The 15,820-nt window shown below is 39.3% G+C and overlaps 1 protein-coding gene and 2 pseudogenes across 1 annotated transcript; 1 reads left to right on the forward strand and 2 right to left on the reverse strand.

The window, feature by feature from the left end:
- The first annotated feature begins 2,357 nt into the window (after positions 1 to 2,357).
- LOC146470089 (uncharacterized) lies at positions 2,358 to 3,709 on the forward strand. The gene has a single exon (XM_085121961.1). The coding sequence runs from the start codon at positions 2,416 to 2,418 to the stop codon at positions 3,700 to 3,702; it is 1,287 nt and encodes a 428-aa protein (XP_084978087.1). The 5' UTR covers positions 2,358 to 2,415; the 3' UTR covers positions 3,703 to 3,709.
- An 806-nt stretch (positions 3,710 to 4,515) lies between these two features.
- On the reverse strand, positions 4,516 to 6,849 carry LOC146470090 (uncharacterized; annotated as a pseudogene).
- A 949-nt stretch (positions 6,850 to 7,798) lies between these two features.
- On the reverse strand, positions 7,799 to 14,581 carry LOC146470091 (uncharacterized; annotated as a pseudogene).
- Positions 14,582 to 15,820: the final 1,239 nt, after the last annotated feature.

Raw genomic sequence — 15,820 nt, forward strand, 5'->3', positions numbered from 1 at the left:
TCCGCTGCCTGTTCCGATACATTACGAAGAAAATTACTAATGATGGAATCTATGAGAGCCCTAGGATAATCTAGGCGACTGAAAATTGAGCGCAATTTGTTACATTCTAAATTGAAAGCTTCTGTTGTGGAACATAGAGCGTACGCGCGATGTAACATTGTTTTCACTAAAGACACCTTGTATCGTTTGTCGGTATGGCTATGGTAATGCAAGAGTAAGCCACTGTTCGTTTGTTTCCTGTAAACTTGAGTTTCAAGTTTAGTCCCACACTTGATGATTTCAATGCCAATAAAAGGAATCCTACCACTGACAGGGAGTTCCATTGTAAATTTCATGCTGGGATGGAGACCATTCAGAGTATTGAGAAACTCAGAGGCAGCGTCACCACTAGGCATTTTAGCCAGGGTATCATCCACGTAACGTTTGTACAGGTCAGGCATCAGACCATCACGGGAGAGCTTCTCTTCCAGGTGACACATAAAAACATTAGCCATCAGAGGACCAAGAGGGGAGCCCATGGCCAAAATATTTTGAACTAGTTCTTCATCTTCCAGACATTTTTGTTTTCTTTTCCTACTTTTCTTTCTTGCAGAATCTGATGCTCCAGGCGCTCCAGCTATGATTGCAATTTGTGGATCTTTATCTTCTGTAGACCTTGTTGAAGTACTAAGAGGTTCTTTAGGAGTTCGCTTCACACTCCTTACAAGCACCATTTTCGTGTCTGACCAATTCATTATCTTCTGTATCACATGTACTTGTAAAAAAGATGGAAAAGATGAAAATTTCCTTTAGTGTTTCATGCTTATAATCTTCAAAGTAATTATCCTTTTCTAAGTAGTACAATCTGTCACCCCCAATTTTTTATACATATGTTGTGGTTATATTTATCATTAGTTCAAAACTTTGTCAAACCAGTTTGATTTTTAAATTGCATTGTCTCCTACTCTTTATCGTAATCTGAAGAAAGGGGAAGGGACAAAACATGTGGTAGACTATGGCCTGTCAGTGATAACAGTGATTAATTTCCAAAAAATAAATTATAATACATGTGACAAAAGTAACAATGCCATATTACTCCAGGAAATCCTCCCTCAAAATGGATGAGGGAACCTATTTTTTGAGTTAGGAATTTGGGCTTAAGCCTAGCCTTGCAGGGCAAAAATGTTGCAATGCTCAATCTACTGATTGCGGAGACTAAAATCTTAAAATACTTCATTGATGTGTTTCACTGCCCTCCCTTTAGCAGTCAAAAGTAAGTCTTTTAGGTTCGCTGAGGATGTAATATAACTAATTTAAATGCTGGGTACTAGCTTGCGGTAGTGACTTTATTTCTAACTTGTAATTGATCCAACTTAAATTCTTGACTCAAAGGGAAGGATTCCTGATCCTTTTTTTGTAAGACCATACTGATTAAATGTATTCATCATTTTTATTTCTATTTTTTCTTCTCAGTTTATGTACAAAATCACTGGTAAGCCATGGCCTACACAATAGTCTAGGCCATGTTGCCAATTTCATGTTTTGGCCCCATTAGAAGCAACAGATGAGAAAAATCAAACTGGTTTTAAAAAAATTTGAACCACAAGAAATATTCCAAAGATGAAATTATACTCTTCGCAATCTTGATTTTCCTTTGCTTGCTTAAGGACTTTTCACATAAGTAAAAGTCACCAAAGACTATAACAATTATTTTTAATAACAACAACCTGGGTTTGAATAGCAAAACCGTAGCTTTTCCAGCGAATATTGCATTTGCAATTTTTTTCCCGCACTTTATGAATTTGAAAGATCAGTTGTCTACTCACCATTGAGTTCACTCTGGGTTTTGTCAGAAATAAGGTGTGGAACTTCCATTTCCTACTGATGTTGCGTAAGGATATGTAAATTCTTCGTTTTCCGTGGGCATTCCTGGCCAGCTGGTACAGTTTCCACTCGAGATTTCCTATCCCGGATGAGGTGGCCATTTGTGAAATACTAAGAAAGTTGATAAAATGCTTCTTTGTGTCGGTTATACTAGAATTCTGCTTCGATGCCTGTCAAAAGCTTTTTCCTCACCACATCTATAAAAGCTGACTAATACTTCCACCACTCCCGATGCAGACGTGGCGGCCATTTTGCATACAGAAGTCTGCTTAAAAAACCGCTGACCACAAAATGTCTGAAGAACTTATGCGCATGAGTACAAAGTATGCATGCGGACCATTTCGGTCAGTTCCATGCAGGCAGGAGCCGATGAGTAGGAGCCTTCATCTCCCATACAAGCCCTTGGAGTCAACCCTTTCCCATGAAAAGTTATTTATAGAAATAGTTTTCGCGGAAATTTTTGTCACGCCTTAATGCCTTACTGGTAATAACCAATCAGAGCCCAGCTGCGGTCATGCTCATTTACATACGCTGTTTCGCGTGCTGAAAATAATGGCAATGGCGGAAACCATGAGGGAATTATCGGAGTCATCGGATGATAGTTCGGCAAGTTATGTGCTTTCTAGCGACTCAGTAACATCTTCTGATAGCAGCGAGGAAGTAGAACCAAATGAGGAAACTCCTGCGGCTTCTTCAAGCCAAGAGAAGCAAAAAACCAAACGAAGCGGAAGAAAGGAAGGTAAAGATTCAGCGCTTAACGATGAAGAAATGGAAGCACTGGTCTCGTGGATTTTTAGTTCGGAAGAATCCAATAAAGTAGAGACCAAAGTAAGGGCAACCCTTGTGGACGATCCACGAATAAAATTGGAGCCTGCGCGGATAAAGGTTGTAGAACATATGTTAGACGTCGCTCAGAAGCATTTGTTTGAACTATTGATCGCTGGATTTTGCCGAAAATTTTCAACTTTAGTTAAAGAAGCTTTCGACAGTAAAGAAAAGTACAAAAAAGCGGCCTTCTCAGTGTCTAATTTTCATCCTGGCAAGCTAACACAGGAGCGAATGATTTTACAGAGATTATTGGCGAATTTAAACTTAAACACAAGCTCTCAAGATGATGCTCATTGCGTTGTGAGTGTAATGCGCAAGTTAGTCTATTCAATCATACATGAACATGTACGCCTGAGTAAGACGGAAAGCGAAACGACACGTGAAGGTATCAATCTACGAAGATGTGAACTATCAAAAGAATCGGACGATACTTTGTATCGGTATTGTGGGGCAGCTCTGCAGCGTATGATTAAACTGTGGAGGGAGACTCTTGCTGGAAAAAAAGGACAGGGAGATTTGTCGAAACAGCGGAAACCGGTTATGGAGAAGGAGTTGGAAATCTTACAGGAACTCATTATGAAGGATAAATCGACTATTTTCTCAAGTCTGAAAAATCTTGATGAGGGAAATCCGCATTTTCCCAAAGCTGAGATGATCACTTTTCTGCGATCTGTGGACAACAAAGTGCGGGAATTTGCAACGGACAGTAACCTTCGTCGATATCCATCAAAGTTTTTAAGCATGTGTCAGGACGCAGTTCTAAACAATGAAACCCTTGAAATGGACTTTTGCTTGCTCGTCGTTTCCCTTACGAACTTGCAGTACACTGACGTGGAAATATTAGTTCGTCTCTTCAAAGATTTAGTGTCAAAATTAGCAAATACTCGTATCAACGAGTTTATGAATGCAAGAATTGAAAGGGATCTGAAAGGTCAAAATAAGGTTGTTGATGCTGATGAGATTCTCAGACCTCGCTTGAAAGCTTGCGCATTAGCCACAAAATGCAAGTAGAATATTGAGTATTACTGTCTTTATAGTATCAAAAACAAAGCATTCGATCTCACGTCGTTTTGATACAAGATTCAGTCGAGGTGTAAAACGTTCGGAGAAAAAACAAAGAATACGTTTCGTTATTCACCCCAATTCTTTTTCCTGTTCAGGCGCGAACTGCACTTGAAGTGATCGAAATTTTTGTGTAATTACTGTACTCATATTGAAACGACTTGTATCGATGACAATTTTGCTTAAGATGTCAATATTTTTAGTACCCTTAGCTTAGAATAAGAAAGCATTACTGTTGTGATTCCATTTGGGTTTTTTAATTTTTCTTGGTTAAAGAACTAATAATAATAGTAAATTATCCTGTTCTATCTAGGAGCCAATTAGCCAGCACTGTATATGAAGACTATAAACACATAAGAAAAAATGAAATGTTTATTTATTACCGGTAAATTACACTTGTCCAAATAGCCTGAATAAGGGCCCTTCCTTTTTGCAATTCATTTTCACCTGAGTTCGTATTTGAGGAAATCCAATAGAGTCCTCCTAAGATGTAATAATTATTAATGTTAATGTGTTTTGATGTTATTATTTTACCTGTAACGTCCTGTACAGATACTTATCTGTTTAGTGCAAACTTTCCTTGAATTTAATAAATGAATACTTGTTTTAAATTGCACAGCAATACGTTCCTTATATATAATATGAAACAGAAACTCAAACTGCAATACTCATATTATTTCAATGATGAGTGTGATGATTCCTTCGAATGTAATCAAGGCGGTTGCAGTCAACAGTTTCCTACACACTTTTGTTATGATAAGTGCCTCTCAACAAATTTGTCATTCACACTTGCACACATTATTCATTGAACCTAGGAACTTGAATAATGCACCCAAGTAAAGGTGCCAATGTTAAGCACTAAATTTTGATCCAACAGCAGCCTTGAGTAAGCAGTGATAAGATTGCTTGGAGAATCAGCCATGAATATAACAGCACCACTGTTGTTGTGAACATGGCTATCAATTAAGGCACAAAGGCCATTTGCTTGAACTAAGATTCCCACTGACTTGTCATTTGCAATTAATACTCCATAAGATGGTTGGTGAACATTTCTTAGATGTGCTGCTAAATCAGCAAATCCATTTGCATTATTAAAGCCAAAAAATTGCGCTTACTGATTGGACATTGCACTCAGTGCCTGCAGCCTGGACTACGTCTTCTACATCTAGGTAGACAGCTGTGTCACCAAAAAGATCATCATATATACCATTGCCATCACATATAGCATTTACAAATGGTGTGATCCACAACTGGGGCAACTGCTTCCAAAGTAATGAAATATCTAGTTTATGCATCATCGCATAGCCCCCAAACCTAACCGCGATAATTGTGGAAGCATTGCTGCCTTGCCTTCCTCCTAGCGAGGACTGTGCTATCATGGAAGGAAAAGAAAATTGACATAAATACCTAGAAACATTTGTGCACTTAACAGAGATCTGGTTGTCAGCTGTATTTGATTGGCCGTTTATGTTTAAAATTTGGTCTCTGTAACCTTTCTCTGAATGTTGATTGACAACTAAATCCTTCCTGTTAATCAACCTGCCTAAAACAGGTGAGTAGGCAATGGCAGACAGATTTCCTCCACTTGTGTGTTTTAGCACACTAAATATTGACTCTAATGCATTGCCATTGATTCTGAGGGGGCTAATAAAGTACCTCCCATCTGGAGAGACACAGGTAAAAAACCATTCACAAAATAAAAGGAATCCATGCACAACAACTCGAAGAAGATCCCAAGTCTAGGAAAGAGAACATACAAAAAGAATTTATTATTAACATCAAAATGATCTTTAATGAAAAATATCATATGCAAGGAGACTTATCAATGAAAATCTATTACCCCACAAAAGTTTTCCTACAAATTCACTGCAAAGGCAAGTCTCTTGTTTGCCACAGACATTGCTTCTATGTGTACCATATTTTCTTTTGGTAATTTAATAAATATTTTTTGTTTTAGTTTTTCTGATATGACCTTGTTCTTTATATGGAGACATTTACAATGAGTTTATTCACTGACTAAACAGTAGGACTGAGGAAGTGAATATTGTTGAATATTATTTTTTAGTCAGTGCACTGACATTCATTCAAGCAATAATGAATACAGTAACTAACTTTTGCATAAAATGATGCTAACCTGCCATGCAAGAAACTTTGTCTGTCGCGATTTCTTTGTGTTGTCAGGGTAAACTATAAGCAAAAATGAAACCTTTGAGTGCTGTTTATTTCACAATCCCAGTGGTAAGAGTTTGTGGCAGTGTTTATTGCAAAATATTGTTCACTCACCAACAAATGAGTGTAGTAGACACATCATTAATGTAAAATATTAAAGTAACACTTGTAAAGCAAGGGAAAGTCTTTTCATCTCATAAATATTGACCAAATGCTTTGCCATTAGTAGGCATACCATCAGTGCTCTTTTAAGTGACGAGAAAGTAATTCGCCTGTTTGTCCTTTGAATTTGTTTGATTTACTATTATGGCTCCTTGAAAGCTACAGGTGTGTGTAATTTATTCAAACGTCTGCACTCAAAATATGTTAAAAATAATTAAAAATAATAATCATACCAGTTTCTTCATGACTGCGGCACCATTTCTCAAAGAAATCCATTCCCTTCTTTATGTTCTGAATGGCAGAGCTATTTAAGCTGTTAATTCTGTGGCGGCTCAAGAGACCATTCTCAAAAAGCAGATTGCATGCTTGTAGATAGCTGGCCACTGGTTGAGCACTTTCCTGATTAGGCTCTTCTGAGAGGTCTTTAACAGCTGCAATCATGTATCTTTGCTACATATCAAAAGGAAAATGGAACATATTCACTGCAATGTGACATGTCGTTTATGAAGGCCTGGAATTTGTTTTACACAATAAATTACAAAATATGTAATTACTGATTTGCAAAATAATTTCAATCACCTGCATGATCTTAGCTGGTTTCACATTGAGGCGTGTCCAATTGTCTTGGTAGACAAAGGCATACTTTAAGCCAGGGACTTTACGGCTTCTCCCTATCTCCACTCTTTGCATTTCTTAGTTGTAGATCTTTTCAATAGTTTCTCACCCAAACTGTCTTCCCTCCAATGTAAATTTCTTAGAACCAGTGGGTCTTGAACTATACAATGCAGCTATCATATTTTTTAGCTGGAAACAAATGAAAAAAAAAGTATTGTTATAAGGAGAGAAAACATCATGAAAAGCTGTAGCAACTGGGAAACAATGAAATAAAGTTGAAATACAAAATAATATTGTGTAACCAATTTGCTGTGTGGTTGTTACTAACAGCTTCATATGACCTCTTGTTTACATTAACTTAAAAGGAAATAATATTTAGGAACATATGCTTTATATTTTGAACCGTTCCTTTAAGAAAAAAATGTCCCATCATTTAATTAACTTCTGAGATATAGCCAGTGTATTTGCTGTTTATCAAGTTCATATGCACAAAACGAGGAGGTAAAAAATAGTCAGTAATGGTTGCAGCAATTCAATGTTTGTTATAGGCAAAGCCCACAGTAGGCTTAGTATGCTTGCAGCAATTCAATGTTTGTGATAGGCAAAGCCCACAGTAGGCTTAGTATGCTTGCAGCAATTCAATGTTTGTGATAGGCAAAGCCCACAGTAGGCTTAGTATGCCTGCAGCAATTCAATGTTTGTTATAGGCAAAGCCCACAGTAGGCTTAGTATGCCTGCAGCAATTCAATGTTTGTTATAGGCAAAGCCCACAGTAGGCTTAGTATGCCTGCAGCAATTCAATGTTTGTTATAGGCAAAGCCCACAGTAAGCTTATTATGCCTGCAGCAATTCAATGTTTGTTATAGGCAAAGCCCACAGTAAGCTTATTATGCCTGCAGCAATTCAATGTTTGTTATAGGCAAAGCCCACAGTAGGCTTAGTATGCTTGCAGCAATTCAATGTTTGTTATAGGCAAAGCCCACAGTAACCTCGGGCACCTCCCTGATCTAGATGTGGCAATCATTTTTTTTAAAAACATAATACCTGATGGCTGGGCCAAATCATGGCAAAAATTGGATTGCCACTTGGATCTTCAGGATTAACAAATGGCATCTTGGCAAAATACCGTGCTGTTAAATCTTCTGCATCCTCAAATACAGGAAGCGATGCCCTAGGACTTCCACAGAGGAGTTTGAGAAGGGTCAGGTTAGAGGACGCTCCATCACAAAGGAAGAAGTGTCTTTAAATCCATAGTTGCTAAATGCTTTAAGGCCCAGGAAGAAGAATTCTTGAAGGATGTTTGAATCCACAGAACTGGAAACAGGGAAGTAAGGCCCAGTCATATCGTACCCTGAGGTTAGGTCCCTCCACAGAAACTGTACAATGTAGCTGGACCTTTGGCACCCACTCTGTATGGCTGATGTGTAAACATCATCTAAAACAGGCAGTTCATCAGGTGCCATGGTGAAGCCTGAGATAGAACCCCCCTTAAGACACCATGCAACCTTCATCTGGATCTCAAGAAAAAATAAATGAATACAGGCTCCTAAGATGAACCAAATAAACGCTTCCAATCTCAGGGTATTCCCCAGTGTGAAATAACAAACCGTTTGGCTGCAAAAACGTGAGTTAAATTTTATTTGGCTTTAAAATAAAACATAGCTATGTTCTATATGCATTTGCTATCATGCCATCCATGGTGATAATTAAAAAAAATCCTGAATTATTATGTGCTGACAAAGTTTATCAAGGCAGAATGAAATTATGTAGGAATAATTTTTAGGACTTTCAATGTTCACCTTGACTTCATCCCACATCATCACTCCAATCCCAAGAGGCTGTGGGTGTCCACTACTCTCCCTCTGCTTCTGATACTCCTGGTACTTTGCACGTCGACTTTGGAAATAGTTCTGATCGATTCCGGGTTTCTCAGCGTCGTCCTTTAAAACATTCTTAAGAACCTTCGTACAAGGCAGCTGAAGAATGCTTAGATTACGCAGAGCCTCGTAAGCAGAGGGACTTCTGTTGCACACTGCAAGAGCTGTAAAAATTTATGTGCAAATTAAATTTCTAGTTAGGTGCCAATATGTTTAATTAAATTTATGTTACATCATATGTTAACAACTGTTAAGAGAAATTTAAACCAAAAATAGAAAAATGACACATCACATTAATGGTATGTGGAACAACAATTAGAAGGGATGCAACATATATTGTAGAAATTGCCATTATTAATTTGTCTCACAAATAAGACCAAATTTTATTTAACTAGCCCATGGCTGTTATGCTTTTGTATTCCCAAATACAAAATGAACACATTGACAATGGCTGTACAAATTACAACTCTGGTTTATTCATTGGATCGAGGCAATACATAACCGCGCGAGCACGTGCTCTTATAAAGACTGGTAACTAGTATTTCACAACATCTCCCTTTTTTTTAACAAACATGCGTCCAAAACAAATAAATGAGACTAAACAAAATGAGCATCAAAATCAACCTTAAACTTAATGTTCATGACTTGCATCAAAACACTGTTCACTTAATATCAACACAATGTCTGGTAACAACTTGTAAAATGTTCTCTCTAATCGGTCACATAGTCTTTAAACCAAACAGGTGGTCGCATAATTCGACCCTTAGAACTGACTTTCTCAAAGCTTACTGGATCATGGACTGGACTTGTTGTGTTGGTTTCTAAATCTTCTGGTCGCTGCTGCTGATGTTTTGCTTCAGTTGTCTTAATCAGGTCACGTCTGTTTCTTCTGTAGCTGGTTCCTTCTGAGTTAGCAACGTACGATCTTGGTGCATCGGCTACTCTGGTAACTACAGCAGGTGTCCATGTCTTCTGTCCTGGCTTTCTGACTCGCACAGTGTCTCCTGTGTTCAGGGTTTCAGAACTTTTGCATTCCGGTTGTAATACTGCTGCTGTATTTCTGCACGACGACTGAGACCGTTCTTAATATTTCCGGTTGGATACTGCGGCTCTAGTAATGTAGGCGTGGTAGGTAGTTGGGTTCTGGTTCCTCCATAAGCATCTGTGCTGGTGATAGGCCAATTTCCTCGATGGGAGTTTTTCGGTAGGCTAACAAACCAAGCTGAAAATCCTTTCCTTCAACTTTTGCTTTCTTTAGAATGTTCTCAGCTGTTTGAACTGCTCCTTCTGCAAGACCATTACTCTGCGGGTATCTAGGCGATGACGTAACATGCTTAAACCCATATTGCTTTGCAAATTCGGCAAACTCATGGCTACTGAACTCGGGCCCATTGTCACTGACTATTATCTCAGGGATTCCATATCTTGCGAACTGAGGTTTAATGTGGTTTATCACTGTCTTGCTTTTACTATTAGGCAAGTAGGACAACTCGAAGAACTTTGAGTAGTAGTCAACAATAACCACATATTCTTGTTTGTCAAGTTCAAACAAATCAACAGCAATCTTTTGCCATGGTCTTTCAGGTAATTCATGGCTGTTAAGTGGTTCTTTTGCTTGAGAATTTCTGTACATGTTACAGGTATTGCACTTGGATACCATGTCTGCTATCTGTTGGTTCATTCCTGGCCAGTACAAGAGATCTCTGGCTCTACGTTTGCACTTTTCGATGCCTAAATGGCTGCTGTGAATTTGACTTAGCATTTCTTCTCTGAGTGAACTTGGTACAATCAATCTGTCCTGCCTCAGTAGTAAATCATCACAAACAGAAATTTCTCCCTTAATGTTCCAATACTCACGAAGCTCTGGGTCTACTTGAGACTTCCTTTCCGGCCAACCACTTATCACTGTGTTCTTGAGCTTCTGCAATGTTAGGTCTTTTCTTGTAGCATCTCTACACTGTTCCAATTTTTTCTCACCGACTGGCATGTTTTCAATGGTGAGTACTTCAAATTCATCCTTTGTGTTGGCTGCAGTTTCAGTGCTTTCTTCTGGAGCACGGCTTAGAGTGTCTGCAATCAACAAGTTTTTGTCTGGTTCATACTCCACTTGTAGGTCATAACGCTGTAACCTTAACATCATTCGTTGCAATCTCTGTGGTGCCTGAAATAATGGTTTTTTAAACAAGGCTTCCAAAGGCTTGTGGTCGGTCTGAACTTTTACTTTCTTGCCATAAACATACTGGTGAAATTTGGTACATCCATACACTATTGCCAATAGTTCTTTCTCTATCTGCGCATAGTTTCTTTCAGCAGAGTTAAGTGATCTGGATGCATAACACACTGGTCGACCCTCTTGCAGTAGACACGCCCCAAGTCCATAGGATGATGCATCTACTGAAACTGTAGTGGGCTTTTCGACATCATAATACTGGAGTGTTGCATCACTTGTCAGCTTTTCTTTAATGGCTTGGAATGCTTTCTCTTGTCTTTCCGACCAATGCCATTCTACTTCTTTGTGCAGTAGCTCTCTCAGTGGCTGTTAGGTCTGCTAGGTTAGGTATGAATTTACTCATGTAGTTCACCATTCCAAGGAATCTTAAGAGTGCAGGCTTATCTGCTGGTGATGGCATTCCTTCCACTGCATGCACCTTTCTAGGATCTGGTTTCAATCCGTTTGATGTCAACACATGTCCAATGAATGGAACTTCAGTAGTCATAATCTTCATTTTACTTTGGTTGAGCTTCAGTCCAACTTTCCTTGAACGTTCCAACACTTGCTCTAAGCGATGGTTGTGCTCAGCTTCGCTTCTGCCCCAGACAAGAATATCATCAGCGATTGTCTTTACTCCACTCAGGTCCTCAAAGGCTTGAGTCATTCTCTTTTGAAAAATCTCAGGGGCTGAGTTAATACCAAATGGCATCCTGAGGTACTGATATCGCCCAAATGGTGTGTTAAATGTTAACAGCGCAGAACTTTTCTTATCGAGCTTAATGTGCCAAAACCCAGATGTGGCATCTAAAACACTAAACACTGGCATCACTTAATTCAGCTGCAACTTCTTCCACAGTTGTCATAGGATAATGTTCTCTCTGGATAGCTTTATTTAAATCCCTAGGATCTAAACACAGTCGCACTTTACCATTTGGTTTCTCCACAACTACTAAAGAACTAACCCATTCAGTTGGTTCCTTGGCTTTACGAATAACACCAAGTTTTCCATGCGGTCAAGTTCTCCCTTGACTTTCTCTCTCTGTGTGAAAGGTATTTTGCGAGGTGGGTGTACCACCGGGCTTACGGTAGGATCGATCTCAATCTGATAGCTACCCTCCAAACATCCAATACCATCAAACACATCTTCATACTTCTTAAGGATTTCATCAACATCTTGACTGCATCTAGTACCACTGGACAGGTTTTCATCCCCTTGGGTATCAACTGAACTGACTCTCTTGACCAGATTTAATTCATGACAGGTTTGAAGACCAATTACTGGAGTGGCTGGATGCTCGATTATTTGAAATTCAACAGGGTGGGACTTCCCTCTAAGTTTCACCTGGAGTGTAGCTTTACCCATCACAGGTATCTTGTGGCCAGTATAAGACACAAGTCAGGTTTTTGATTTCCTCATTTTCTCACGTGTCAGTTTACAGTACAATGCATAAGGCAAAACATTGCATTGAGCATCAGTGTCTAATTTCATATTGTCCTGGAGTTTATTGATCACAACACTTTGTATCCAATCTTTCTGAGTGAGTGGTTTGGTTCCCAAGACCCCAATAAAGAACTCATTTGTATCTGAATCATCACATCTAAACTCACTTACCTGTTTAGAGCTGTCCCTTGGTTTGGACTGGCACATTTTCGAGTAATGATTCCTTTGTTTACATTTGTGGCAAACCTGACCAAAGGCTGGACATTTCTGAGGCTGGTGCACTTGTCCATATCTTCTACAATTGAACGTTTTTTTCGCTTGTTTGCGCTTTCCCTTTGCTCCTCTCATTTTTCCGGGTGATTTCTTTGAGTCGTCTTTGAGTCATCCTGATCCACAACAATATTCCTCGCCTGGTTTTCGGTAATCTCAGATGACTTGCAGATTTCAACTGCTCGCTCCAAATTTAACTCTTTTTCTCGCAGAAGACGTTTCCTAACTTCGTTACTTCTGATACCACACACAACACGATCACGAATTATAGAATCATGCAATTCTCCAAACTCACAGTTTCTTGCAAGCTTGCGCAATTCCGTGACGTAAGCATCGATTCCTTCGGTCGCTCCTTGTGCCCTCGTGTTGAACACATGCTGCTTGTAAGTTACATTCTTCTTCGGCGTACAATATTCCTCGTACTTCTTGATCACGACATCTATCTTCACCTTGTCTTCGTCGCTGAGACCGAAAGTATTAAAGATTTCGAACGCCTCCTCTCCTGCAACTGTTAGCAAAGTCGAACATTGCACTTGCGCTGGTTTCTTGTCGAAGCCCGTCGCGTTGAGGTAAAGCCTAAATTGCTGGATCCAACGTCTCCAATTCTCTGCAACATTTCGTATGAATGATAGCGGCTTCGGTGGTGGCAGTTGATTCATTATTATCCGGTTTCTGACACCATGTTATGCTTTTGTATTCCCAAATACAAAATGAACACATTGACAATGGCTGTACAAATTACAACTCTGGTTTATTCATTGGATCGAGGCAATACATAACCGCGCGAGCACGTGCTCTTATAAAGACTGGTAACTAGTATTTCACAACAATGGCATATATCCATTAGGCCCAAATGGTATTAATAGATCCAATATGTGATTGTCCTGGATGGACAGTAATTTACAACTGAGTGAAAAGGACAAAATATGAAAACTGTAACGGTACTTACCAACCCTGATTGTGGCAAGTGACCATCTGTTCCCCTTTTTGCCAGTCACTGTTTATAAAGAAAATTTAATTTTAGTAACCAGGATGCACTCAAGGTGTAAAAATCTCCTTTCTGCAAAAGTGGAAACGTTTTGGCTTGTACAGGGTTCATGTACATGTACAGTGGAATTCCAGTAATAAGCAGACATAAGTGTGTGATCAGTTCTGGGATTAAACTCGACACCAACAGTTGTCTCATTGTAAGGTACAGGTAAGGGCACAAGGGAAATTTTAGTGCTCATCATGTTTGCCAATCTCAACTTTACCTCAAAGGCTTACCTTCCTTGACCACAAAGGTTAGTTGAGTATCAACAAGATGAGTTGTGGTGAGATGAGATTTTTCAGTCTTTTAAATTTATGCACGAAATCCTTCGAAAAAGTCACCACATTCAATTAGCTGATTCAACTGAACCCTCTTACATGTAGGTAGAATTTTCCTTAGAACAATTAACTTAATTCATTTCGCTTTTGCCATACTGAGTGAAAGGGTAAAAAACGATAACAAGAATAAAAAAAAAGAAGTGAAATAGAACACAAATTAAAAGAACATGTTGTATTCATACCGTTGTTTTGTTGGTCCTTGAAGAAGCTCGCTCGGTCTTTTTGCCACACTTCACTTATGCAGTCTCCTGCCTTTAAACCTCCTTTTCCTTCAAGCTTATATCCTTCTGCAGTAACTTTCTTTAGCTCTCTCTGTCCTATTTCGGAACCTTCAATTACTTGAATGAGATTACATAATTCCAAAGATTGCTCACCCGGCAACTCAATCTTCGTCCGTTTGTAAAATCGTTGCACGTGTTTGCTCAGCCTTGATCGTTGTTGCGGAATGTTCCTTGCATGTTTAGTTTTGCTGGCAGGAGAAAGGTATCTCCACGGGTAGTGACTGCTTGGTGTTTGTCTCTTTAACTTTGTGATTTCATCCAAGTTCTTTTTCTTCTTCAATTGTTTCTTTACATACCTTGTGGCGTCTAAACACTCGGAACAAACCCGTCTCCATCAAGGGTCAGAGGCATTTGATCTTTCTTTCGTGAGACGAGGAGGAATATGCCAAATTTTACACTTCTTTGAATGCGTACTTATAATTAGCCCAGCCATAGTGCGAATATTCTTGGGCACAGAGTTTGATTAGAACAAAGGAGGTTCTTTGCAAGATCGACAATAGCGTCATTCACCAATTCTTGTAGTTTGCCCGACTTGATAATCACATGTTCATATACTGGACACTGTAAACTCCAAGAGCCGTCAACATTGACAATAACTCTAACAGGCTGGAATGGTCCTGTCTGCTTGTCGTAGGTGTGTTTTTTAGATGGATACAACACTAGCACACGGCCAGCAGTGGCGGTTTCATCTGAGCTCTCAAACGGTGAGTGCTCGAAAGTAAGATCTAGTATCTCGCCAACTAAACTTGTGGCTAAAATTTCTCGCAGCCAACTTTCCAGTATCTCAGCCCTGTCATCTTTCTTCAGAAGGAGTTTTCTTCTCAGCTTGTCCTTTGCAATTTCCGCGCCAGCGACATCGCCTATCAAGCTGCTGATCGAGCAACTCAAACTTGCGTTTCCATCGGTACCACCGCCATCGGCGCAGGTGAAATTTAACGTCTTTCTACTCTTACTACCCCTTTCTCTCTCAGAAAAATTCAACTCATCGTCAGAACGCTTCATTTTACAACCTCTTCTAAAAGGATTCTTTCCATAGCATCCAACTAAATAATTATTTGAACTGGGTAATCGCCGCAATAACTTCACTTTACACTCTGGACACACGCTGGATATAATTTATTTCAACTCTGTCATTTCAGTCTATTTTATATTAACTTTTTGATAACTGGTAACCAGTTTCCCTCGGTCGTAAAGGTAGGAACGAATAAAATATAAAGGGAAAACGGTGATGGAACGAGGACAAGAGCCGGACATGGGCTCCTGACAAGGAGTAAATTTCCCTCTTCCGCCGCCATTTTTTTTCTCACTACACACTATGCGGACTTCCTCGGAAACACATTTTCGCGGGAAAGCCTATTCTAAAAATAATCTTTTACGGGAATAGGTTGACTCAAGGGTACAGCACATATGGAGGCTCCAACTCATGGGCTCCTGATGCAGGCTCTTCTTCTTTTGTTTCTAGTTTTGCACTTTATCCCGCCTTTATCATAAGAGCTAAGTTTGAAGAACCTTAGTCCTTTTTTCTAACATTGTTGCCTTCTCTATGAAACAAACTTGAAACTTCTCAGATAAGGACGATAAACCGTAGGCCCCGTCTCACAAACCTTGTTTGTAAATAACTCTGTGGGACGTTAAAAGAACCCACTCACTGTTCGCAAAGAGTAGGGGACGT

Source organism: Pavona decussata, unplaced genomic scaffold, assembly GCF_977016875.1.
Source record: "Pavona decussata unplaced genomic scaffold, jaPavDecu1.1 SCAFFOLD_114, whole genome shotgun sequence".
NCBI lineage: Eukaryota > Metazoa > Cnidaria > Anthozoa > Scleractinia > Agariciidae > Pavona > Pavona decussata.